Source organism: Pelmatolapia mariae, linkage group LG7 (assembly GCF_036321145.2).
Source record: "Pelmatolapia mariae isolate MD_Pm_ZW linkage group LG7, Pm_UMD_F_2, whole genome shotgun sequence".
Lineage (NCBI taxonomy): Eukaryota > Metazoa > Chordata > Actinopteri > Cichliformes > Cichlidae > Pelmatolapia > Pelmatolapia mariae.
Window position 1 is genome coordinate 14,272,988 of NC_086233.1, and position 27,768 is coordinate 14,300,755.

A 27,768-nucleotide genomic window follows, 5' to 3' on the forward strand; every position below is an offset into this window, starting at 1 on the left:
TTGGACGAAATCTTCAAAAGTTGGACACTGCATGCCCAATATTTTCCTATATGCAGATATATGTTGAATTATGTGTCCTCATAAATTCATAAATTCTCATAAATATTCTAATAAGCTGTATGTTATAGCGAGAATGGGCCTCTTTAACTTGAAGCTGGTCAGTGTGTCTGAAGAAATTATTAAGATATGTAATAACCAAAGTTTTCCACTCTGTGCATACTTCTGCTTCTCCCCACCCAGTGGTGCTACCAGGGGGAATGTGTTGCGTTTGGTACCTGGCCTCAGAGTGTGGATGGAGGCTGGGGGCCATGGTCCATTTGGGGGGAGTGCAGCAGAACCTGTGGGGGCGGTGTATCCTCCTCCATGAGGCACTGTGACAGCCCAGCGTAAGTAGGCAAAGTAAGCCACAGCAAGCTGAACACACACATCCAGGTCCTTGCCTACAAGTGTGTGTTTGTGTGTAGATGTGCATGTGTATGCGTGGCTGTGCGGATGTGTGTCCTAGTGCGAGTCAAGCTACAGTAATTATACAGCAGTCATGTCTGAAATATTCACAAGGCTAAATGCTTCTTTAGTGGGAAAAGTAAACTGTTAGACCTAAAGTAAAAATATTAACCTCTAATTTTCCTGTTTTTCTATGTTGACTGCTACAGGTAATGACGCTTTTAATTTATGACAAGTGTAAATATTCTGACATGTAGTACAGTGATTTTAATGTTCATTTTAAAATCCTCCACCTGCTTAGAACAAATAATGATTTAGCAGCTCGACAGCCAAATGTAAGGGGTGAATATCTGAGTCACATTTGTCATTATTAAACATATTTAAGAATATTGCTGCATATTTGCTGGACGTGTAAACATCTCTACTGCCCAGAAAACCATTAGTTGTTGTTTTTTAATTGACGTCGAGTCGAGTCGAGGCTCTAAAATGAAAGTTGAACCGATGTCTCGGGCATTACTGTGACAATGGTTCAAGTAATGTGTTCAGCATTGCCTAGATGCCTGGTTAGAATTTCTAGTAAGATCAATTTTACGGTAGGTATGGATAAACAAAGCAACCTTCTGCTTTGAAGTCCCCCAATTACCCTACTAAGTTAAGCAGCTTCAAATCTAATGTGGTAATTGTAATTTTATAATACATTAAATTCACCATTCCTATAAACAATAGAATTTATATGTACAAAACCATAAATAACTTCAAAATATTGTTGACCGACACAGCCTCTGTTCTGTGTGGAAATAATATCCGTTCATCTATCCTACGTTATTTTCTTTATACATGCTGCCTTTGGGACTCATTTTCAAAAAGCATAATATCTCGTTTCACTGCTATGCTGACGACATCCAAATCTACTTCCCCCTGAATCAGAATGTCCAGTCCTCATTAGTGCCTTTGTTCAATTGTCTGCGGGAAGTAAAAGATTGGCTATTACAAAACTCTCTAACTCTAAATGAAAATAAAACAGAAATTATTGTTTTTGACAGTCCCATTCCCCTGGACCAGCTAACTAATACACTGGGGTCCTATGCCAGCCATATCTCTGATACCGTTAGAAATCTTGGAGTGGTCCTGGACAGCTCACTCAAGTTAGACCAACAAGTTGCCTCAGTTGTGGAAACGAGTTTTTACCAGCTACATCAAATCTCCAAGGCAAAGCCCTATATTCCACATAAAGACCTTGAAAAGCTTATCCATGCCTTCATTACTTCGAGACTAGACTATTGCAATTCTCTGTACATGGGCCTCCAATTCTCTCTCCTCCAGCGTTTGCAATTAGTTCAAAATGCCGCAGCACGCCTCTAAACTGGCACCAGATGGCATAAGCACATCACCCCAGTTCTAGCCAGTCTACACTGGATCCCTGTTAAATACCGTATTGTTTTTAAAATCCTTTTGTATACTTTTAAAATTTTAAATAACCTGGCGCCCAGTTTCCTAACAGACCTTCTTGACGTGTATAGCCCCAAGAGAGCGCTCAGATCCTCTAACCAACTGCTCTTAGTGCAACAAAGGCCCCGACGAAAGACCAGACGGGACCGAGCTTTTGCAATGGCCGCACCCAAACTCTGGAATAATCTTCCCATCGATGTCCGCATGTCAGATTCCATTCAATCGTTTAAATCACGCTTAAAAACTCACCTGTTCCATCTAGCGTTTGAAGCAAATTAGTTCGGACTTCCACCTGGTCTGCAGTTGTGCTGTGTAACTGTAGCTATAACTGGTTTTAATTGTTTTTAACTGTTTTTGTTGCTTTTGTTGTAATCTGCTTTGCTACCTTGTGTGAAGCACATTGATGGACACTGTCCTTTTTAAATGTGCTATATAAATAAAATATTGATTGATTGATCTATTGTTCCATTTTTGCTGTACTGTGATCAGTTTTGACCATGGAGATGACGTTGGGGTTTCAACCATGTTTTTGGCTTTGGAATTCCCATTTTTAGCCTCATTATAAATGTTTTTACTGTCACCATTTGGATGTGACCAATAACTTGTGTAACCCCACACCCATTTACTGGCAGTAAGTCATTAGCTTGGATGATCTCGCTTTCTGATAACGACCAAAATTTTAAAAATGGTCTCAAACTCAGTAGGTCAAGACTTCTATTGAATCAATGAATGAAGTACTTTTGAAGAAATAATTTTACTTAGTAAGGTATAAAAGGTAGGTATAAAAATACAGATTTAGCTTCTGGCTCTAAAAAGTGAAGCCATCACAAAAGTGCCATAAGCCTTCTTTTTTAAGGCCACCACAGGGCTTCCAAAAAGACTCCTGGGCCTGTGGAAGTTTATGGGAAAATGGCCCTCTGCCAGGACCTTTGTAAATATTTGGCTGCTGAGTTTATGAGTCTTAGTCACTTATTTCAGTTCATACTGTAAAAAAAAACAAAAAACCCAAGTCCTTTTGGCATACTGTCCATGGCTAGTGTGGACACCATTGGTTGAAAATTGTTTGGTGGTCCTTCCATTCTGCTGCATACCGAAGATGACGATCGTTGATGGCAGGACGTGAACATTGTTCCACACACTTCTTGATTGTTATGAGTTCACCATCTGGGTACTCGTAGTGCACTGTGCATAAGTGTATTTCACTGTCACTGTAAAACACACTTATGCACTCAAAACAGCGAGTCTAAGTAGAGAAGTGTGCAATATGAGCCATAGTAACTGGCTTTCCAAGGCTCAATTGAAAGCCTGGATTTCTTCTTTACCATTTTCTAAATTTGAACAACAGGGACAAATGTTATTTGAAATGGGGAAAGAAAGGAATACACCAACGCAACTGCCAGTAACCTGAAATTACCACAAAGACCAATATTAGCTGTTTCAGATAATACTTTGCAGCCATTACAACTGACTGTAAAGGTTCTTAGTCTTTGTTCTTGTGCAGTTTCACGCAGTCTCGGTTAATGTGACATGTGCAATAAGTTAAGACATAGCTTACTCTTCTTCAAAGATTATGGTGATGCGTAGGTTTACTTTAAAACCTCCCATGTGTCCTCACTAGACAAATCATTGACCAGTGCATCTTTGGCGGGCAAGTAGACATCTGGGATCTTTATCCTTCTTCCATTGTCGCATTCCTTTGTTTTGGAAACTAGGTATTACGTCAAACACGTCATGGGAAGGCAAGAAAAAGAGCCAGGGTGAACCAGAGGGAAGGAAGAAAAAGGGGAGGAGGTGAAGGCACAGGCATAATGTGGAACACCTGTGTAAGGTGATCACTGCTGCTCAGCCATCAGTGCAAAGAGGAGGGAGGCAGAAAAAACACAGCCAGACACAGCCTCTAACACATTCATTACATGGCCTGTCTCACAGTTTTTTTGCAATAAAGTGAAGGGAAGGGAGGCTTCTGAAGGTGAGAAAAAGCAGAGAGATGATAGGGAAAGGAAAAGAAAACCTTCAGAGATGTGGTAGATGTGTAGTGAAGAGTAGAAGAAGGAAAAGCGTGAGTTAAGAGTCATTAGACTTGAAATGTCATGTCACATTTAAGAGCTCTTAGAACAGCTTGGATTTCCTGAATGAATCATTGGCACAGATGCTCAACAAAGCAGCAAATGCTGACACACAAACACTCTTTGTTTTCTGGCAGAGACTTTTTTGCGCCTGTTTCATCAGAAAAAAAAATCTCTTATGTACTGTTTGCCCTAAAGATAATCTCTGAGAGGAATTTGTGAATATAATTTACGGCGCTTTATGTGGTTTGATGTAAAGTGTCTCTTTTCCCCATCCCTCATTTATTTCTGTTGTGTCTCTCAGCCCATCTGGAGGAGGCAAGTACTGTCTCGGAGAGAGGAAACGATACAGATCCTGTAACACTAACGTGAGTTTCTTCATTTCTTTGCCTCCCTCTTTCATTTTTTGCCAAGTAGCATGCGAGCGACTTAAAAAAATGTTGGATCACCTCTTTGCTCTTCCACAGCTCTCCTCCAGAACATGTTATCTTAGAAAAGGGCTTTACAGGCTGCACACTAGCACACAGCATCACGTTGCCTTTAAGCTTTCTGACATATTTTCTTCCTGGAACGTAGGACAGACAATGATAAAAATGAACAGACAGAGATTCAATATTCCCCTGGTGACTTTGGGTTTATTCGCGCCCTCTGTCATTTTATAGTTCATTTATTGTTTGTGACATTTCACTTGAGTCAAACGATGATGACAGTTCAGGGTGTATTTCATAAGAAGCAAGCTTTTTTTTTTTTTAGGTCTGGAGCAATGTTTTATCCAAATATTTGACATGGCTACAAGTTAAGATCTCTGTTCAACTATTTCTAGGTGGCCTTTTTTCACTAGGTGAAAATTGAAATAGTTAGGGCCTTAGTAGACATTTAACCACAAGTCTTAAAAATAACAGTTCTGAGCAAGCACCGAGTGTTTTCTTTGGAAAACAAGCAATGTCCCTAACCACTATTTCATCACACTAACCACACCTTGTCCAAAGAAGCATGTGTGTGTGTGAGAGAGTGTGCCAAATGTAGATACAATGACAAATACTCACAAATTATCCTCAAAAGTATATAAATGGGTGGGCCAAGTTTCATGGCAGACAGCCTATTTATTCAAAACAGTTAAACTGGTAGTAGCAGTCCTTGGAAAAAGGTCTGATGATTGCCAGAGTCATTAGGATCTTTTCTCTTTAGCATAGTTAAAAAACATATGTCTTAATCATAATCTGTGCTTATGCCATACATGTTGAGATATTTCATTACCTAAATTAAAACTGGTGGTGCTGGTGATGTCAGATGATCCCCCAAATCACTAGAATTCATCCTCTGATTACTGTGCATATCTTCAGTATAAAGATTTTATCACAGTAATTATTGCAATATTCCACCAAACTGGTGGACTACCAAGAGCATGCCAATCATAGAGCCATCCCACTAGCATCTAACTTAACGTGTTATCTCTAAGGACAGTTAAATGAGTATTTCCTTGACTGGTTGCGAGTAGTTGCTGGAGGCATCTGCTATAAAATAGATTGCTAATCCCAATCATCCACGCCTAAAGACTTGTCAGTGACCCCGATGATAACCAGAAGTTACCAATTTACCGGTTGGCAAGTGATTGTAGGAGGTTGCTTAGCACTTGGCAACAGTGGGACGAAAAAAGACCCTTTTAACAGGAAGAAACCTCTGAGATTAATAATAATAACTTTGTTTTAACATTCTATAGCAATCAATTTATTTTGCATAATATTTCACAATTTTATTTTTGTGCTAATTCTGTTACCTTTTATTATTTATATTTTCTCTTCTTATCTGACTTCTTTTGTTGTCTTTTTCACTTTAAGTTTTAATGTGCATTAGCCTCTGAATTCAATCTTTATTTCTCATTTTTGGTCAAGCACTGGTAGAGCACTGACATTTAATTTGATTTGTTTATAAAGCCCACTACAAATACCACATTTTGTTTTATATTAAGCTCCTCAAGAGGCACAGACGATACCTTTTTAAGAACTTTAAGCCAACAAAATTTAAAAATTAAAGTCAAGATAATGAAGGGAAAGTGTGAAGCATTTAAGCAACTGGACTCCAGTTGCTTAAATGATAGGACTTTTCTCCCTTTTTGTGCCTTCTGTTCTATTATTATTTTAATCAGTTGATAATCAACAAGTTAAACATTGATGAAAACCCAACATTACTAAAGTGAGCTTTTCTTTTGTTCCAACAGACGTTAGCACATGTAAATCTCATTTGGTACTGTGTTTTCATTTCAACACACACTTGCAATAATATTATTCTGTCTCCTCTGACTGGATCTGCATGTTTGATGTGCAAGTTTAAAGCGGCTAAATTGGCAAAACACTTGAATGGTAATGAAAGTGGCCTATCCTCCCTATGGCCCACTCCAGCATGGAACACTTTGAGCATGTGAAATACAGCTTTGACCCGAGAGCCTTTATTTGTACCGAGGGAGAGTGTTTTGCGGTTCCTAAGGACCTTTTCACACCAGCAAAGTGTTTCTTTCCACTTTTTACCTCCTCTTATTGGCGCATTATCCACACAGTGGAGTGCCATCCCAGAATCAGAGCCAGAACTCAGTCTGCCCCAGCCTGCATTCTATACTGGGCTGTTTCACCTCCTCTGGCTCGGTTTATGTTTCTAATTAGCTAGCCAAAGAAATGTTTCATTATCCATCATAAATCCACACATAAACAATTCATCTGAACACAGAACACAATGTTCTCGACAGAAATGCCAAGAAACACATCTTCTTTAGTCTGTAAAAAAAATAAAATGTGACATTGTTAATAAAGTAGGGATCTTAGAAAATAAAATGAGCAGATAATTAATTTACTCAAAAGGCAACAACACGCAAACCTACACATAGACTCTGTAAAAGATGAATGTACCCCCCTTGATGCGATTGGTTTGTCAAGTCCTGTTTTAAAGCTTGATTTTAGCAATTTGGCTTTTCAGAAGTCAAAGGAGGTTGGAGGGCTAAAGTGTTAGCTGTTATCAGAGGTTCAGTTTAGGAACTTGAATTTGTTGAGGTGGAGAGTACCAGACCTGTGGGCTTGTTGATACTAACCTGTGTGGTCACTCCCCAGACGAATTTCAATGCAGTGCAGATGGTGCTGGTTAAATGACGAAATATTGACATGAACCGATTACATGGCAGATCACACAGTTATTATATTGACAAGCTGCTGGAGATCACTCTTACTGACCTTAATTCCAAAGGTCATTGGCACCAGTCTAATGTGAACTGGGATAAGACATTCGATAATCTTGGTCCTTTGTATTCACATTCAGTTTCACTGTTGTTTGCAGGCATGCCCTGTAGGATCTCGTGATTTCCGAGAGAAGCAGTGCGCTGATTTTGACAACTCCCCTTTCCGCGGGAAGTACTACAACTGGAAGCCTTACACTGGGGGTGAGTTCAGGACTAGTTGTGATCAGTTGTTTGTACAGTACATCCATGGTTTCAAAGTATTACTGTATAACATAAACGATTAATTACTATATAGGCAATGGTGTCTGGATGAAGTTTGATAAGAGTTAAATTCACTCCCACTGAATTCTTATTAAATAATTAATAATTACTCACTCTCAGTTTGAACTTGCTAAGAGTTGAAGCTGTTGTTCTGATAAAACTCTCTAAGAGCTGAGCTGTAAAGCCTCCCTATCATCCCTTTTGTGTCTCAAATGACAGTTTGCAGGCTAGTCTGGTTTCTGGACCCATCTCAGGCTTTTTTTTCCCCTCTCTGGATCAACAGTTTTTTATTGAGCCAATACCAGTGGAAGGACTGTTGTATTGTCATAGGTACTGGCAGGAGTGTCTCTCCTTGAAGTCTGCAGATCAAGGAAAATATCCACTTAACTAAAACCACAAATATCTCAGAGAGAAGTGATAAAGTTTGAAGCATGTAAACACAGCTTTTGTTTTCTCTCAGAGATGTGAGAGCTTAAGTCTGTTTTGTCAAATCCATCACCTCCTCTCTTATACCGCTCCGTGGGCTGAGGCGTCATGTAAAAACAGGAGATAACCTACACGTGGATGTCAGTGTAATTGTTTTTGGCAAGCAGTGCTGTCTCTGTTGTTGTCAATGTTACAGTGACGTCAAGTTTTGGGGGTTTTAGATCTGAGCACCGCTGACTTTCCCCCCCTCATGATTATTACTGTCAACAAGTTAAGAGAAGATCCCAGAGCTGACTGCAAGTCCTGGAATAGCATCAGCATTTGCTGGTCTCTATGTGTTGTTAGGGTTCTGTCAGGGGCCAGGTCACGCTGTCTGTTCCCTGTGTGAAACTGAACTTTAGGTAATGATGTAATGACATGCTCGGTTTTCGTCCATGCTGTGTAACCCAGGTGGTGTGAAGCCCTGTGCGCTGAACTGCTTGGCAGAAGGCTATAACTTCTACACTGAGCGGTCTCCTGCTGTCATAGATGGCACCCAATGTCAGGCTGACTCGCTGGACATTTGCATCAATGGAGAGTGTAAGGTAAGGGAGCCAAAACGACATCTTCAAACATTTCTTGTGATTAACAAATGTATTTTTGATTCTCATTATTGAAGGATATGTAGTTGTTACAGCAAACTGTTGTTGCTCCCGGCACTGGATGTATTAAATATTAAATATCTTTATATTTACCTAACCGCATCAGTGAGGGTCATGCATGAAAAAATCAACCAGTGCCTCCAACCTGACTCCCTTACAATCAGCTGTTTGTTTGTTTTTTTCTTTGCACATGACAAAAACTAAGATTGTGGCTTTGGCTTGTGAGTTCATTTAAACATAAAAAAATAGAGCTTAAAAGTTGTTTTCAGTCCAGGAAATTTCATGGAAATATTGAGGTAACTATGAGGAAGCTATGAGGAATCAAAAATGCAGGGTAAAAAAGCCTTCTTGCTGTGAGGTGACAGCTCTAACCACCGCTCCAGCATGCCTTGTAATTATTGGACTTATTGTGTCTATTGTGTTTTTCAGTTAACTACTTAATCAATAAACAACTGTTCTCTTAATAGTTTTTTGAGTAAGTAATTTTTGAGGAAAAACATTAAACACTAGGTTTATTATTTAGTTAATTAGAAGTTATTACTTTTTTTGTCTTATGTGATTATGAAAATAGTTTTTTTTTTATTTGTTGATATTCTGTAGACCACTGACTAAAAGATTAATTAGCAAAACCAAGTTGTTAGCAGCAAGCATGCTGTAGTTGCACACCATTTTGTAATTCAGTGACATTCTGAAGCCTCTGTTTTCTTAAAGTAGGAATTTTCTCGTGACAAATGGTTAACAGGTTTGCACACACACACACACACACACTAAACCTAACCTTACCCTAACCCTGACTCAAGCCTTCACCCTAAAATGTAATGATTCACCTTGCAATTTGTCCCCATAAAGTAGGCGAGACCTCACAATGTGAGTGTGTAAACAAATTTGTGTCCCCACAACAATAAGTAATACACGACCACACACACACACACACACACACACACACACACACACACACACACACACACACACACACACACACACACACACACAAAATTGCTTTACCAACTGACCCCTGACCTCTGAGCTCCTAAGTGTCCCTCAAACCTTATTCAGGGATCCACTCCTCTACTTCACAGTCACTCCATAATAGCTCACTGTCCTCACTTTCTGAGGACAGAAAGTGCATATTCCCTTGGTTTCCTTCCATAAAAGGTTTTTACGTCCTGGTCTGTAATTATCAGTAGATTGTAAAGTTGACTATAATCATATAAATGCATACAAACACATCTCTACACACATATGCTAATGCATTATATTGCCTGAAAAAAATTGGGCTAACTGCACAGTGTTGACTTGAGGCAACGAATGAAAATTAACAGTCTTACTGCATAAATAAATTTAAAAAAGTAGAACAAACAATCAAATATGCTTCTTAACATATTCATGCACATACAAGTATTTTTTATATACATTTATTTCACTGTAAACATGTAAAATAGTGATCTTTATCTTACCTTTATCAACTTATTAACTCGAAATTTCGACTTAACTCAAAATTTTGAGAAAAGTAACTCAAAATTTCAAGTTGTTTCTCCAAATTTCGAGTTAATAACTTGAAATTTTGAGTTACTTTTCTCAAAATTTTGAGTTAATAACTCGAAATTTCGAGTTAGCTCTGCCATAGGGCTGTGCGATATGACCAAAGTCTCATATCCCGATATAAGACATCTATCGTCCGATAACGATATAAATCACAAAAATTTAGCATTTTCTGTAAATTCTGTGAATCTCCGGCAGCTCGAGTTGCGTGAAGTGTTTCCAGCTGGGCATCGTGTACCTGGAGTCGAGTGTTTTAACCGATGCATGAAACTATACATTTTTAGACATAAGTTGTAACGGCCGCCGTTTTCTCTGTGAGTATTTATTACACAGCGTGCTGCGGGGAAAAGCCTGTTCTAATGTTTGAGTCTAAGGTTTATTTTTTTAGCACCTGACGGCTCTTTTTTGCTTCTCATCCGTAAATACTCTGCATACTCTTTCACGTGATTCGGTTTATTTTGAAAAGTCTCAACAGGATCTTGAGCTTTATTCTGAAAGGTTTATGGAGAAAATAAACAAGCGGACACGCAATGGTTTTACCGTCGTTGTTGCTAATGTGGCCTGTGGCCTGCATTTGTATAGCGCTTTACTCAGTCCCTAAGGACCCCAAAGCGCTTTACACTACATTCAGTCATTCACACACTGGCAATGGCAAGCTACATTGTAGCCACAGCTGCCCTAGGGCGCACTGACAGAGTCGTTGTTGCTAATGACAACGCATAAAAACAGGCGCTTGTCCGTCTGTAGTGTGGTTATATTAAATATAAGAGAAAGAGAGAACTTAATATAGCCACTACAGTGACCATCAAAACGATGAAAAAATATTGCCGTAAACAGTTTATTTTACGACACCACGAAACAAACGATTGCGTAATAGGAAACGATAGACGTTTTTATATCGTCATTCGATATATATCGTTATATCGAACAGCCCTACTCTGCCAATCAGTAATCTACGTGAATGAGGTCACTTTCTTGTTACCCGGAAGCATATGCCGCAGAGTAGCGCGCACTCAAAACCGGATCGCAACAAATTGGCGCTTTCGCGAGTACGTTTGCTGATAGTAACGCCATGTGATTCGGCTAATAACACAAGGATTTCATCATTTTTGAAGCCACGCTGAAAATACTCAGTAATCTGTGCATTCATGACTGGATGTAATACCGGTAGCTTAGCTGTAGCATTTGTACCTGAGGGCTTCAGCTTCCGGGTAACAAGGAAATGACGTCATTCACGTAGATTACAGATTGCCAGTGCTAACTCGAAATTTCAAGTTACTTTTCTCAAAATTTTGAGTTAATAAGTCAAAATTTCGAGAAATTACTCAAAATTTCAAGAAAATAACTAGAAATTTCGAGTTATGGATCCTTTGGCAGTGGCAGAAACGGGCTTCCATAAAAGTCACACCAGCTTCAACTCATCATTTTATTGGAAAGAGATGTGCCTGGTAGCATTATTTGAAAAAAAAAAAAAGATTTTTTTTTTTTTTTTTGAAGGGCCAGTGTAAGGCAAGAAAATGTGGTTTGTTGCCTCAGGGCAACGCTATGCAGTAGAGGGTTAGGAGTGGCTGTAGAGCAGGAGATCTACTAATTCAAAGGTTAGGAGTTCAAACCCTGGCTGCTCCAGTCTGGATGCCATATCATCCATGGGCATGAAACTGAACTCTGAGTAGCTCCTGATGCATTCATGTTAATGAGACATGTTATATAAAGTGTGAGTTATGTAAAGTGAGTGCTCAAGTAGAGTAGAAAAGTGCTATAGAAAACCAGTCCATTTGCCATTAAGGATGAAATGATGAGACTACGCCTATTAGATAAATAAGGATTATTATGTACTGTGAATCATGAGGAGTTACTCTAGTAGCATCAAAGAATCAAAATAAGGAGATGGAAATGTTTTTAATATGTCCCCTTTAAAGGTTGCAGTTTGGCAAGCTTTGAGGTCCATGGTAAAGCAGCAGATATGAACTAATAAGTTGTCAGGGAGGATTTCAAGTGAGTGTAAACGTAGAAGGAGGACTTGAGGGGGGATTTTGGCTGCACAAGTAGTTGACCTCGAAGGGGGCACAAACTCAGAATGTTTTCACTGTGCCTCATAGCTAATCTGGCTAAACTGTACATATCTTTAATTGTTGCGGAAAGCTTCTGGCTTGTGTTTCAAGACTTTTTGGATGTATGTTTAATGGAATTATGGCAAGAGCTATAAAAATAAAACACAAGTTTTATTGAACTGTAGAAAGAGTTTGAGACCCAGTGATGTTTAAATCTAGAAAGACTGACTCTAAACATTACCATTACTTCATGTTCTAGTCAAGAATGAGCTTTTACCTTTCAATTTGATTTTACATTCAGAGCTTTTCATAGCAATTCTAATATTTGTAGTCATACATAAATATGAGACGACTCCTGCTTGCTGAAGGCAAATCACGTAAATTAACAGAAAAAGAAATGTTTGTTTCACGCAAATGGTGATTTGCAATAATAACATAAAACAAAACACTGTGCTATAGCACCGTCCTTTGTGGGTGTTTAACCCTGACATTTTATCAAGTTCCTGTTAAAGTGACATTTTATCTCTTAGCTTAGTAAGAGTTTGCTCAGCATGTGAGCCAGTTTTTATCTATAACAACTCTGCTAGTGAGATACTGACTGCGTAAACAAAAGAGCCGAAACCGCACCATTCTCCAGTGAAGAACAATCCAGTCTTTGACTGTGGCTGATTGTGATCGAATGACTGCTGAATAGCTCTTTTTGACTCTTATCAGTACTCTGCAGCCTCCACCAGAATTGTTTTGTGGTAAATAAAACACAAAAATCATTGTTTTTTTTGATTGAATAATGATTATATATATTTATATATTTGAAAAGGCTGATTTAATAACAAGGAAAAATAACATTTTATCTTTCAATAAAATGTTATTTGGGTTGGCAGTTGATGCTGTCTTTGTTTTCATGACTGTAAATCATTTTGTGTAGTGAGTGTGTATTTTCTGAGATGCAGCTGAAATAACTTTTTGGTTGCTCACTTTAAAGTATTTGCTTTGACTTCCACCTGACCGATACAACTGGATCCCTGTTTGGCATAAAAGCGCAGCGTCTTTGCCACAACATTACTGCGAGTCTAATATAAAAACACAACATGATGTGTGCTTTAATAGCAAGAAAACTCAGAAGAGGTGGAATATTCCTCGCTGAAGGAGTATTGTGGGTTTTCTGAATCCGGCTTGTTGTTTTATTTCAGGGGCTGGCTCTCTGTGGGTTTACTGTCACACTGTGATAAATCTCTGGAACACTGTCTGCCTGGAAAGATCTCAGAAACACTCAAAACTGCTATGCTGTGCACATGTGGTGGGGGAGAGAGAGAAAGAGAGGAGGAACGATTACGAATAACACTGGAGATTGTGACAGAGTAAAAAAAGAACCTAGGAAACCCACAGGACAACTGTAAGGATCAATGACAACAGAAATCCGTCTGTAGTCATCAGGTTTTGTGTCATTGCTGCTCTCAAACCCTGGTCAGCTGATATTTTAAACTCTTTTTAATCAACATAAATGCCCAATAACTCATCTGTGGATGTTATTTCAATAATTGCAGTGAGTTTCTCATCTCAAGCTGGCAGATCAGGTGCTCCTCCACCCGCTTCCCTCTTTTCCTCCTTCCTTTTTTCCAAATCAACTTGAATGTCAAAAATTTTCCCTCTTTAGTTGTCTGTGTCTCATGGGATACAACATTGACTGTCTTAGTTATTGTAGCCTGAGCTCCTTTTTTTTTTTTTTTTTTTAACTGTCGACTCTCCTGAGGAAACACTTTGGAAAGCTACGCCTTCTCTGGCTTCCTCCTCGGAAGCTTAATTATTTTAGTTTCTTTAGTTTCAGTCATAAACTCTCCTTCGTTTTTTTCTTTTTTGGAGTAGGCTTCGCTCTTAGAACAGCTTACCTCAAGATCAATGTATTTTCTTATATAGAGTAATCAAGGCGTGACATACTATAGATGGCAGATGATGGGCAGCTCTGCCTCAGGAGGAAGGGCATGATTCCTTCAGTCTGGATGTTGAGGTGTCCTTGGGCAGGATGATTAACCCCAAATTGCCCCTGATGAATCCATTAGAGTGTGAGTGTTTGTGTGATAGTAAGAAAGCACTTATAGGCATTGATTAAAGCTGTGTGTGAATAGATGAATGACGCGTGTTAGTAAAAAGTGCTTTGAGAAAAAAAAAGTGCTTTGAGTGCTCAGAAAGTGCTATGTCTGCAAGCCTGGCGAATTTAGAGTGATTCTAATTCCCTAACATCACACAAACAAGTAGTAATCTTGCTTGTGCATGTGTGCAAGTTAAGAGCATTTCTACACATATACAATATTCACCATTGGATGATAGTTGCAGCGATTTACTGAAATGTGCAAATAAATGGAAATACAGTATGTAAGGCACAAACAGAGTTTGTACAGTTCTCTCCTGACTTCCTCCTGGCTTCCTCTGTAAATATCGATTTGAACCGAAGAAATGTAAATTTGGATTCAATACTCCATAAGGCCCACTTTCACAGATTTTCAGACCAGTTCTTGTGTAATTTAGCATACCTTAGCCTTTTCACAATGTTTCACTTCCTCAACAATAGCTTCTTGAGAGCCACTATTTCCAGTGACGCTTTGGCAAACAGTAGATGGATCAGCTGAACGGCCAGATGTATCTCTCAGGTGCTGTTGGAAGAAAATCAACAAAGATGTGATGTCTTTGTTAGATTTTTTTCCTGTTTCTTAAGGGCATGACTTTCAGATAATGCTCATCTACTGTAGACATTATTTTTCAATCCACAATATGAGTGAACTGATGCACTGACAGATAATTACAGTTACTAATGTAAACTTTAGGCTACCACACTAACACAAAATCACTAAGCTAACACCCTTCATAGTTTCAAGGTTAGCACAGACTCAGTTGTAACATGTTCTTAATCTGGAGTTCTTCGCTAATAGCTTTGTCTTTTTGTCTTTGCAAATGTTCTACCAGCACCAGTGGATTCTTTCTGATCTGGACAGTTTGCACTTTATGGCTTTATCCTTGTGTGTAACAAAAATGAAAGTAATTTTCATAAAGCTGTCAGTGCTCTGTTCTCTAAGTTTAAGTGCTGCATTCACATTTTTATGGAAGTAAGTGTAAGTGTAAAATTGATGTTCTCATGTAAAGTATTAGCAGTAAACCTGCAGTTCTTTGCATAATACTGAAATGCTTTAGAACTAACCATCAACAGACAGTACTACTGGCACTGTAGCCCTTAAAGGCCTTTAAATAATAGAAAAAAAAAATGACATAATGAAAACCTTAAGTCAAAACCTACTGAACACCAGCAGTCCCTCTGTGAAGCTCCAAGGCATTTCCAATCAAGCAATGAAGCAATCACTGCAAATTGAGCACGGATAAAAAAATTAATGGGGTCCATAAGGACTCCATATTAAAAGTTATTTGGAGCCAACACATTTTATATCTGTTAGACTGGCTAGTTTCAGACTCTGAATCTCGTAGTTTAATAAGCTTCTCTCTGATAGAAAAAAAGTTACAGCTATTAATGCTAACTTGACTACTATTAGGATACTGAGTAAAATGTATATAAACAGTCCATTTTAAATTATCTTTGGCCCAGAGAAGACAACAGCCCTTCTGTCTCATGTTCACATATGGATGATAGAGCTTTAACCTGCGTTTGTAGATGGCACTGCAAACTATGTTAACAGACAATGATTTCTGGATTTAATTTCCATATCAGAATCAGGTTTTTAATGTAGTGCTGCGTGAAGGCCAAAGATCACAGCAGTCCAGTACTGACTTGTCCCTTGCAGACAGAGATTTCTGCAGATTCTCTGCGACTTTTGATGATTTAGCTAGTCTTAGCAATTTTACGTTGAAGAGCATTATTCTTAAATTGTTCCACAATTTGTCAACATAACTTTTTGTAGATTGGGGAATCTCTGCCTATCTTTACTTTTGAGTAAGACTAAGATGCTCTTTTTATAAGTATTCATGTTACTGACCAGTTACCAATTAACCTCATTAGTCACAAAGTGCTTCTCCAGCTGTTTCCTTTTAGTTCCACGTTTTTCCTTCCCTTCATTGCTCCCTTCCCAACTTTGAGATGTATTATTGCCATCAAATTTAAAATGAACTAATATTTTTCATGAACTAGTAGAATGTCTCAGTTTAAATATTTGATGATTTTTTTATGTTCTACTGTGAAAAAAATATAGGTTTATAAGATTTGTAAGTCATTGCATTAAATTTCTATTTACATTTTTTGGAATTGGATTTGTCAAAAGTATTTTGACGAATTTTGACAGATTTTCAATGTAAAGAATGAAGATTTATACTCAGTATACAGGCACTGTGTGTCCACTGAAGCTCCCTAAAAATAAGGACTACTCTTTGCATGGGCCTATGTGAATACTGTATAAATAAAGTACGGCATTGTATTCTGAGGACTTCCTTCAGGAACAAACAAATTCTTTCCAAAAAACTCCCCCACAGTGAACATGTCAGTCATGTCTTACTATTTCTTTTAAAGGGAAGGTTTTATTGGCTTTTAAGCAATCGTTTGACATTTGGGGACATTTCTTTGTTTGCCTTTTTCTTAAGTGTTAAATGGTGACGTTTGATGCTACCCTTATGATGTTACTGTACAATGATACTGTACAGCTGGTGGCTAATTAGCTGAGCAAGCATGAAGCCTGGAAACAAAAAGAAACAACTCTGGATGTGTAATAACTAATGAAAATATTCCTATTACAGTCGCACAGTAGTGCTTTGTAGTTTGGTAAATAACACATTAAATCTGGTTGGTTTAACCTTTACATAATGCTTGTAAAACAATATTTTACACCACCTTTTGGAGCTTAAATAAACAGTATAACTTTATCAAACTAACTTTAAGGGCAGTGTTTAGTGTATTTTGTTACCTTTGAACAGAGCTGGATAAACAGACTCCTGAGTAGTGTAGTAGAGACAACTAACTATGATTTAATTATTACCTGACACACTAATCTATTATTTCCCTTCATGATATAGTTTAGCACATAGCTATATTTCACAAAAGGTTGAACTATTTTTTTAAGACATAAAGCCTGTTTTGTGATAGTGCTGTATGTAACCAGTTGATCTTTGAAAAAACTTATTTTTTTTTAATGTAAAATAGTACAAAATAAAGCAAACATTTAACCCCTTTTCTAGTTTTCATTTAAAACGATGCTGATTCTCAATCTCTAACTTTGTTCAACTTCAAAAGCATGTTGGCTGTGACAACATACTGGGCTCAGATGCCAAAGAAGACAGATGCCGTGTGTGTGGAGGGGATGGCAGCACCTGTGAGGCCACAGAAGGACTCTTTAACAAGTCTCTACCCAGAGGAGGTAAAACATATCTGATTCCAGAAAGTGTTCTTTAGTCTGTTTAAGCTGTTAAAATTAATGACACTGAGAAAAGTAAAAAAAATAAATAAAAAAAGAAATTCCTGGTTGACTGTACAGCCAGATGTTACTGCATGTAAACACACAATATGGGAGTCACTGTATGTTTCTATACAGCAAAATGCAGTCGTATCTTGGTACGATTAAAGGACCATGCCAACTGTGCATTGTCTACTACACTCATTAGCCAGACGTTATCAACCCCCATTAAGTGTAATAGGTGTGATGAAAAAGTGGTATGCAAGATTAAGTTCAATCGAATATACACCCATAAAGTAAATGATTAATTTATAATTTAACTTTCATTATGGTTGCATATTTATATGCATTAAGTATTTCAATAACATGTTCTTGACAAAAATGCATACAATGACTGAAAAGATGCGTTTGTAGGCTGGACTAAGTCACATGGCTTAAAATTAATTAGCCTCAGATACATTTACACAGTTATTTTTGTTGAACCTCTAGGTCTCTAAGAGCAATAAACTTCAAACCTTAATGAGTCAAATGGTGTGTTATAATATTGATACTGTAAACATCACAATTTGTTGTTATCAAAAATGGGTAAGTGGTATTTTAGATGTTGTGAAATTAAAATGATAGCATTCTTTTACAAGGTGTTATACACAAGAAAATGAGACAAATGGTCATTGGGATCATTATGTCATCATAAATGTACCTGTGTGCCAGTTTTGGTGGCTCAATTACTATTTGTCAAGGAGCAATTTTGGACAAACAGCGAGGTTCTACAAAACTAGGTTCCACAGAATTCAGCTTTTACTCTTAAAGTTGTTTAATTTTTATTTATTTATTTAAATCTGGTCATATTTAATCAAAATTAGCTATTGTTAGCTATTGTTTCAACATATCAGCCAACAAAACAAGAATATGGAATATTCATTGGATGATTGTGTAGCTACAAACTTTTACCTTAATCAGCAGATCACTTCTGGCTCTCTTGATTTTACAGTAAGTTACTGAAAGGGGGCAAAATGCAGTTTACACATGTAGAATATGCAGAAATGTCTAACCACTTGTGACAAATTTAAAGTCAGTGGAGATTGTCCAAATGCCAAAACATCCTTCACGTAACAAAAATAATCTTTCATCAACATGTGATTTTTTTTTTATTGTTTTTTAACATGGCAAATGTTTTGAGCCACTTAAAATTATGATGACACATCTAAATGCAATACTTTTCCCATTAATCAGTGAAAGAATGAAGGAATGGAGTGAAGGAGTCACTAGCAGAGAAAGGGACTTGGTGCTGGTTGTGGTCTGAGGTAGTCTATAGTGAGCAAAAGAGACAGAGAAAACATATTTCTCCTTCTATGGTATGGCTAGTAAACCATCTAAAAATACTGTGTGTGTGTGTGTGTCTGTGCATGCATGTGTGAGAATGTTTCATGCTACTGGAAGATTGCTTTGTCCATTTTGGATGATTTGGAATTTATTCTATAGATGTACTCCTACCTTGTATGATATGTAACTCTGTGTGTTCTCTGTGTTGTAAAACATGTCAGATAGGAATGAGAACTGCGGTTGTTTCAGTGGGAGGAACACTATCTTAACGATATTAGTTCTTGTCTTCCAGGCTACATGGAGGTGGTTCAAATCCCAAAAGGTTCTGTTCACATAGAAATCAAAGAAGTGACTATGTCAAAGAACTACATTGGTAAGTAACACCCTTGAAATGATAAAGACACATGTATAGAATTATTTTATTAGATTTTTATTACCTGCAGTGATAGAAGTGTAAGGTGGAATCTATCTGTTGAGACTTTGGTACTAATAAATGCTGGATAGCCCAGTGATTTCATGACCAATTGGCTTCTCTTGCAAGCACCATAAGCCTGACATTTCTGATTCTAAGTTAAGTATATTTAACTGAAACTATATTTTTAAATATATTTAAAAATCCTCATGCCTTCAAAAGATTGGCATTTGAGGAAAATGCATATAGAGTGATTAAATTGACTGCTGTGAAATTTCTTAAAATTGCCCATGCTGTCCACTTTAGTTTGTCCTTGTATCTGCAATGACAAGCAGCTGTATTTTGCCTTATGTACTAATTTCTCCATGATAGCTAGAACTGTGACTGTTCATCTGTTTTATCAGCGAGATAAAAGGAAACACTATTATCTGCATTTGCAAAGGTATAATTTACATGTGGATCTGGATTGCTTTTGTTGAAATTAAGAGAAAGGTGGTTTACGGGATGTAGATTCCAACAATCTTCTGAAATAGTCTAGCTAATGATCATAAGTAGACTGGTAACCAGGGCTGGACTGGGACAAAAAGTCGGCCCGGGCATTTTGACTAGAGACTGGCCCACCAGGTATTATAGGAAAAACCATAAAGCCTTTCAATGAAAACAAACGCTGTTGTGACAGTGATGTACACTGTCTTGTTGGTATATATGTATTAATCCAATAAACTTAAACCTACACCATCCTCCCTATTCTGGTATTCTAACCAGTACTTAGCCGAAACCCAAAGACTGCTTTGTCGAGTTAACCTCCTAAACTATCTACAACACATGGTGGAAACCTGAAATTAAGACAGAGAAGACTAGAGGTGAGACATGATCATTACTGAATATTAAAAATAATAAATGACAGATTTAGTGATATTTTCATAAACTATTTATTTACCACATCAATGGCAGGGCAAATATTTTTTCTAACATGGCAACCTTTAAAAAGTGAAAGGAGACAGAAAGACAGGTGAGAAAGAATAAAACTTAATTGACTTTTTGATGGCATTTTACACACAGTACTGGTAAAGTATCTAGAAAATGTGGGAAAATATTGGCATCATATACAGTACTTACTTCTGAAGAAATTATGATGGGACCCTGAAAAAAAATTACTATGTACAATAATGGATTTCTATACAGTTTACATCAAATGAAAACATTGGTTGTAAGATTCAGATAATTATTTATTAAAAACGAGACATTTTAAATGAGAATAAGAAAGAAAAGTATTTCTTTGTGCCCCCCTTTCCCTGTTAATGCCCTACCTGGCCCCCCTGGCAAGACTTTGCTAGACCCGCTCCTGCACAGTTACCAGCTGTCAGCTACAAAGGATCCTGGTGTTATTTGTCTCTCAGAAACAGTTCATAACTTCCCTTCAACTCATTCATGTCACCTAAAAGGGAAACCTGTTTCTCCATCACCTGTTCAGCTCTGATGATTCAGTAAGGACATCTCCTGGTTTCATCTTCATGTTTCCCTCTCACAATATATCCAAACCGATATGATGACCAACAGCTTTTACAGCTGTGGCTCCAGCAAACATCAGCTGATACTAGAAAGTAATATTAAATAAATTCTAACAACAGCTTATCAAGCTTAAGTGCTGCTGTTGTTTAGCGCGACCTCCGCTGGTTTCCTCTTTCTGGCACAATGTGGGCGACAAACAAGCAAGAGAGACGGGACTTCCGTCAGAAAAGCTGATCACTGATCAGTTTCATGATTGAAGTAGCAACAGGAGAGGGAGGGGGAGAGAATGAGAGAAGAAGAGGCAGCTGTGCAGCGTAAAGACGCAGAATAGCTCCAGCGTTGTCTTTTTTTTTATTCTAGCTGAAGTATCGGACAAATCGCGTTCCTTTTCAGCTCAATACGAAACGCGTAATATTTTCTCTGAATACGAGACGATTCCGTTCTCTAATAACTAACTTTATGAATAAAATAAAACACCCGCCCAAAAACTCCGTCATTCTAGCTAGTACGCAGTACGAGTTATTGTAACTGACTGTAAAAAGTCAGCACAACAAAAATAAACTATATCTAAACTTGGTTTATATCTGATCCAGATAGACTGCAATTCATAACTTCTCACCTGGAGTTCAGTTCCCCTTATACTCGGCCGGCGGCCGCCTTGGGTCTCTCCTCCTCCTGCCTCACCTTTCCCTCATCCACCTGCTGGCCTCCACCACTTGCTCATGTTACTGAATCTGTGGAAGCTCCGCCATAGCCACCACCAAGCAATTGAGTTATTTTTACACATCTGCCAGCATCTGGCCAATCCACCACCTTTCATTGTTTATACCGTTATGTAAACAAACCCAAAAAAAACCATCGGCCCATAAAAATGAAAAATCACCATCGGCCCCCGGGCAAATGCCCAGTATGCCCGATGGCCAGTCCAGCTATGCTGGTAACCTATAGTTACCTGCTAAATCACTAACTGCTAGCACTATCACAGCATGTATGTTAGCATTAGCATTTTAATGTTAGCACTGATTCAAAATCACCACACTGACCGCTGGTATACAGCCATAATGTTTCTGAAATATATTCAGTGCAACAGTTCTAACTCTGGAGACTGAAATAATGTTAGCTCGTTGGTTGGCTCTTTTTTCATAATATGCTACTAGGTTAGTGGTGGTATTGCGATGATCTGGGGTCACTTTGCTGCTTCAAAACCTGGAAAACTTTCTGATAGAACTGATGGAACAATGAATTCTACTCTCCACAGAAAATCCTGGAAGAGAATGTCTGGCTATCAGTTTATGCCCTGAAGCTAAAACACGGTTGGGTTATGCAACAGGACCATGATCTGAAACACACCAGCAAGTCTACCTCTGAAGGGCTAAAAACAGGAAAATAAATGAAGGCTATATCACAGCAATGTGAAAGACTCAGTGCTACTAATGGCAAATGGTTGATTTCATTTCTTGCTGCCAAGTGTGGCATACCAGTTATTCAGTTATTGAGTTTAGGGGGCAATTAGTCTTTCATACAGTGGGTTTGGGTAGCTTTTTCCCCTTAATAAATAAAATCATAATTTGATAACTGCATTTTGTATGTACTTGGGTTATCTTTGTGTTATATTAAAATTTGTTTGATGATCTGAAACATTCAACGGTGACAGATATGCAACAAACTAATAAATCAGGAAGGAGGCAAACATTTTTCTAGGTGTACCCTTTGCCATTCTTCTATTGGTAGCCTACATTGTTAAATAATCAAAGATGCTTGGTTTTGGACACATCAATTGATAGATATGTACTCAAATGCTGAAACGAGAAAACCTATACGTCATAATATTCTGGATAGCTGATGAAACTGACATCCCACCTTAACACATCTTGACTTGGCCTGGCAGGATATACTAAGAAATTGTAAGAAAAATGAGATTTTATCTCTCTAACAGACAACTTCTGAAAAGTTGCTGACCAGTGCAAACATTTGGGTCACAGTAAAAAACGGCTGGCTTCTCTAAAAGCTGATTAACGGGCATGTTTTAACAAGCCTATGAGGTAATTTAAAAATACCTAGCAGCTCTTCTAATGAGTCCTTAAAGACTCCTCTAGCCTGATAGAAGATTTTTAATCTGTTTCAAATCATCGTTCATTTTCATGGAGAAAATCACCTCTTCATGGAGACAACATCATTTCATGGCATACCTTCAGAGCATCAGTAATGTTTTTCAAATGATCTAATTTAATTTCTTCAAATTAATGCAAGATCATTAAATTTTAGAAAACCTGTGGGTAGCTCTGAGACCTGTCTATATTTGTAAACAGACTACAGGTTTCTGGCACAGCTCCACCTGCTTCTAAGGTGCGTGCAGAAGTGCAGAAATCTGAAGAGGTTAAAGCTCTAAAGAAAACTTGTTGTATGTAGGAGAATTTTATTGACTCATGGCTTTCTTCAGAGTCATCTAATCTGACCATATAGAGTCACCAGTATAGTTTCACAGCCTCCCTAGCATGGACGTAGAATCTTGATCTTGTTTTACTTTTAATCAATCACTTTAAGTCTTATAAATCACTGCAGTGTGATGACTTGGCATTTTGCAATGTCATCCTGTTTCCTATTATCTGTTCAGTTCTGTGTCAACCACATTTCTAGTAATTTCCTTGTGTCTTTGTCAAGAACAAAAGGATGATCCCATCATTTAATGTCCCGTCGTCTAATGTTAAGACAAAAACAGTCTGAGACCACACACCCCATACAGAACAATCAGAAAAAAACAGTTCAATTAAACCACTTTTTGATTAAAACGAGAAAGACATCTGACTGTGTGCTGAATTTATAGGGGATGCTGTTAATGGAGGGCTTAAGTTATACTTTGAACTAGAGACCAGATTTACAGGGCCATGGTGACAGCTGCCTAGTCCACTGGGGTTAATGGGGATATGATGTCTATATATCAAAGTTTAAAGAGTGCAGTTTTGGCTATTGTGTTAGACTTGATCTATTATTTACTTTGTTATGCAGTTCATCTGTGACCTCAATGATAATGATAATATTTTTCTTTTGTAGCATTGTCTGAGTCCTTGCTATTTAGGTCAGCAAAGTTAGCATTTAAAAAAAAAATCCTTTATTAAGTTTTAGTCAAACAATATAAATATAAAGACTTGCGTAAACTGCACTGTTCAAATGTCACAATGCCCACAATCAGTGCCAGATGTGTTGAAAGCGCATTTCTGGAGAAGGAGATTGTGATATGATTAAGAGCAGTAAACTATTGTTCTTCGAATCTGCGTGAATGCTACAGAGGGGGAGATCTGCAGAGCGTGAGCCAAGGAGTCAGAAGAGTGAGCGGTTGGATTGTTTCTCCTCAATTTGGCCCCATTTCAATGCAGAGAAAGTGGATATTTTCAGATCTGTTGTGCTTGGAGACCAGCTTTTGTTTTGACAACCAGACAGAGCGGTATTCATGAGATTCGTCCAAGCTTTCACCTGAACTGTGCTTTTCTTCTCTTCCTAAATTAGATGCATATACGTGTCGGTGCACGTGAATGTCTTTCTTGGCAGCATGAGTCTGGTTCTGCTGAGTGTGTCCAAATAGCGAGTTGTCAGTGACTTTTTGGGGTGGGGCTGAGGATGATGAAGAAGACAAACAATGGCAGTGACATCAAAACAAATGATTGTCTCCAGCTACTGTTCCTGTCTGTTTTTGATTTCAGCATTCTGAAAACTTTTCTTGTCATCTGAATTCCTAGCTTTGAAATCTGAAGGGGATGATTATTACATCAATGGAGCGTGGACCATTGACTGGCCCAGGAAGTTTGAGATTGCAGGGACAGCCTTCCACTACAAGAGACCCTCTGATGAACCAGAGTCTTTAGAAGCGTTGGGTGCTACCACTGAAAATCTGGTTGTCATGGTAATATAACATTTTATTTGTTCCAAATCTAGTTCTTACATCATTTATATGACCATCATTTTATTTTGAAAGTCTGTTACAATAGATGCTTTGACAAAAACACTTTTTGAACACCAAACATTACAATGACCTGTTTTTTCACCATGAGCCTCATAGAACATCAAAAAAGAGAGTTCGTTCTCTCAAGTCCACTTTAAGGCTCTTTTCTGAGCTGTTCAGTAATCTCCTACACCCTTCCAGAGAATATCAGCAAGTCCACATAAAAACAAGGAAGTCATCAGTGATAATGGTCATGCGCCTGATTAAGGCGGAGATGACATAAATGACATGAAATGGAGGAACTGAGGTGGAGGTGTGGCTTGTAGAGGCAACAACAACAACTATATGTTTGCTGAACCAACTTAAATAGGACATTTCAGATCAGATTGGCATGTGCAGAAGGTGGCGAGCTATTGTTCTGGGATTTCTGTCTGAGCTTCACCCTGTGGCTGACTTAGACTAATACGATGCCTGATCTGTTGATACTTGGTTATTTAAAAAAGAATATGCAGATGAATAGAAACATGACTTGAGTTTAATGTTTACACTGCTCATCATCTGTTGTTGTCTATATGAATTGATGTTTGCTAGCACATGATACCAGTGAGTGACACTTATAGCTGGTTCCACAAATTATTTTATTTATTTTTTTGGCTGGTGCCCCTTCAGGTCCTCCTTCAAGAGCAGAACCTTGGAATACACTACAAGTTCAACGTCCCCATCCAGCGCACAGGGAGTGGTGATAATGAGGTGGGCTTCTCCTGGCACCACCTGCCCTGGTCTGAGTGCTCAGCTACCTGTGCCGGAGGCAAGTCCACCCTGTAATCTTTGATGACAGACTTTTTGTCTGTGCTAGTACCATTTTAACTACCCTGTGCTTTTTATGTTCTCTGCTTGGCCTCTGTCAAATGTAAAACTAGTGTCAAAGAGCTCCGGGGTGCTCCGTTTAACTTATTAAATGCTCATTTACTTGTGTTTTTCTTTAGCTTAAGTACATTTTATTATATTAACTTAGACCATAGCTCCTCTCTTTTAATGCTCACAGCATGGTGGAAAATAGTTCAATTTTTGCATCTGGAACAATGCATCTTTTAATTTATTATATTTTGTAAAATGCTATTAAGCATAGATTGGCACAAAGCATGTAAAGTAATATAAGAGACTGTGTTATTAAATTCTGGAGAAAAGATTAATGTCTGACATTCTACTGAGCTATGATGGTCAGTTGCCTTTTTAGCACTCCAAGCATTTTGGTGTTAAATACCGTAACATGCTGTGGGTGTTTACATTCTCTTTAAATATTTCTAACCATTTTCAAATGTTTAAAACTTTATATCTTGTGTGTTATTCTGTAAATCTTCCCCAACCAATATTTCCACAAATGCTGAAGAACGCTGTGCAGAAACCCAGTATCATAATTTGAGAATGGTTTGCCAGAATCATTACCCTGGAGATTCAGCCCTCTAATAAATTCAGTATGTATATTTTAAATAATATAGCCAAAGTAATGAATATAGCGCAAATTCTGTGAATGAGCTGCTCTGCATAGCTTCTGGTTTACCAGTGATGGGGTAGAGATGCAGCTGCTCTTCGCAGTCGCCTGTCCTACAAACATTCAGAATCAGAAACCACAGTGAAATGTTGACTATGGCCTTAAGAATGACAAAACCAAACCTTTTAGTCCAAAAGCCATGGGTTTCATATAACAATAAATAGTGTTTCTTCCCAGTTGTCAAGCGTGGCCTGGAAGGGTTTGTAATATTTTGTAAAAGCATGACTGAATAAGCATGTGGGTTCTTCTGAGGAAGGATTTCCAAGTCCAGACCAGAAAACTATTCCTTAGATGGGGAAGTACCCATGGCTTTCCAGCATCATAAACATGCCTTTGCATTGTTGATCCAAATGATCTAATTTGTGTCTACTGTGTGTGTCTGACCGTGCAGAGCTTTAAATCAGTAAATGTTATTTAATCATACACCTATTCAATAGTGCTAGCTCAGCTAATCATAAAGTATTGTTCAATATATCACCACAGTGAAAAAAAATCTGTGAAAACCACCTTTTGACAGCCTTTCAAGTGAAACTTTTCTACTATTCCTCTAAACTGTATTTCACTTCAAGCACAGATGTGTGGATTTTCTATACCACACACACACACACACACACACACACACACACACGCATCCATATCTCATTACATCTGCCAGACAAGTCTGCTGTGGGATATGTCCCAGGAGGGTCCAAACAGACCCCTTCCTGGTTGGTACGCATGCACGCGCACACACAAAACACATGCAGCATGCGCGCACACACAGTGGGAGGTGTGACACTGATACGGTAGCCCTCACTCTTTCTGGCAGAAGCCAAGGTAAAGAGCTCTCTGCTCTGTAAAAGTGATTTGCCAACATATCCTGCAAAGAATCACGAATTTACATGTCTGGATTTACTACAGAATGAAAATGATCCCATCTCCGCTCTTAACACGGTGCACGACACGACGGCTGGCAGGCTTCTGTGTCTGCGAAGGCGTTTTAATGTGCCAGATCAGCTGAGCTCCGTGCCGCACTATTGATCAGTGTTTTCTCCTGCAGGTTCTCAGAAGCAGGAGTTAGCCTGTAAAAGGCTGGACGACAACTCAGTGGTACAGAACAACTACTGTGACCCAGACAGCAAACCTCCAGAAAACCAGAGAGACTGCAATACTGAGCCGTGTCCTCCAGAGTACGTAATACTCACTCATGATTCTTCTCTTTATGAGATGATTACTTTTGTAAAATCTGTCAAATGACTGAAATTAGAGAAAAATGATGAACACAGTGAGGGTTACAGGGCCCAAGTAGAAGGTAACATCTCTAAATTGCTTATTTTGTCTCAGAATCAAAGTACAGTGATAAAAATTCAGAGAAAAGTTGTTACACTTAATAAAATTCCTTCTGTTTTCATCTGCTTATCAGGGTTTGGGTCATGAGGCCAGCAGCGGCTCTAGCATTACTATAGAAACTTCCTTCTCACCCGCTACCCCTTGCAGCATATTTAGGTTGTTAGTAGTCTGAAACAAGAGGTGTCTGACACAGATGCCCTTACTCCCTCACCTGGCTCC

The 27,768-nt window shown here is 38.3% G+C and overlaps 1 protein-coding gene across 1 annotated transcript in view; it reads left to right on the forward strand.

Annotated features, from left to right (window-relative positions):
- adamts6 (ADAM metallopeptidase with thrombospondin type 1 motif, 6) overlaps positions 1–27,768 on the forward strand; it is a 75,289-nt gene that overhangs the window by 32,944 nt on the left and 14,577 nt on the right. The window contains exons 14-22 of the mRNA XM_063478044.1: positions 241–386; positions 4,264–4,327; positions 7,281–7,383; positions 8,320–8,453; positions 17,325–17,448; positions 19,100–19,180; positions 24,466–24,629; positions 25,338–25,476; positions 27,260–27,389. Coding sequence (XP_063334114.1) covers positions 241–386; positions 4,264–4,327; positions 7,281–7,383; positions 8,320–8,453; positions 17,325–17,448; positions 19,100–19,180; positions 24,466–24,629; positions 25,338–25,476; positions 27,260–27,389 — 1,085 coding nt within the window. The remainder of the gene's footprint in view (positions 1–240; positions 387–4,263; positions 4,328–7,280; positions 7,384–8,319; positions 8,454–17,324; positions 17,449–19,099; positions 19,181–24,465; positions 24,630–25,337; positions 25,477–27,259; positions 27,390–27,768) is intronic.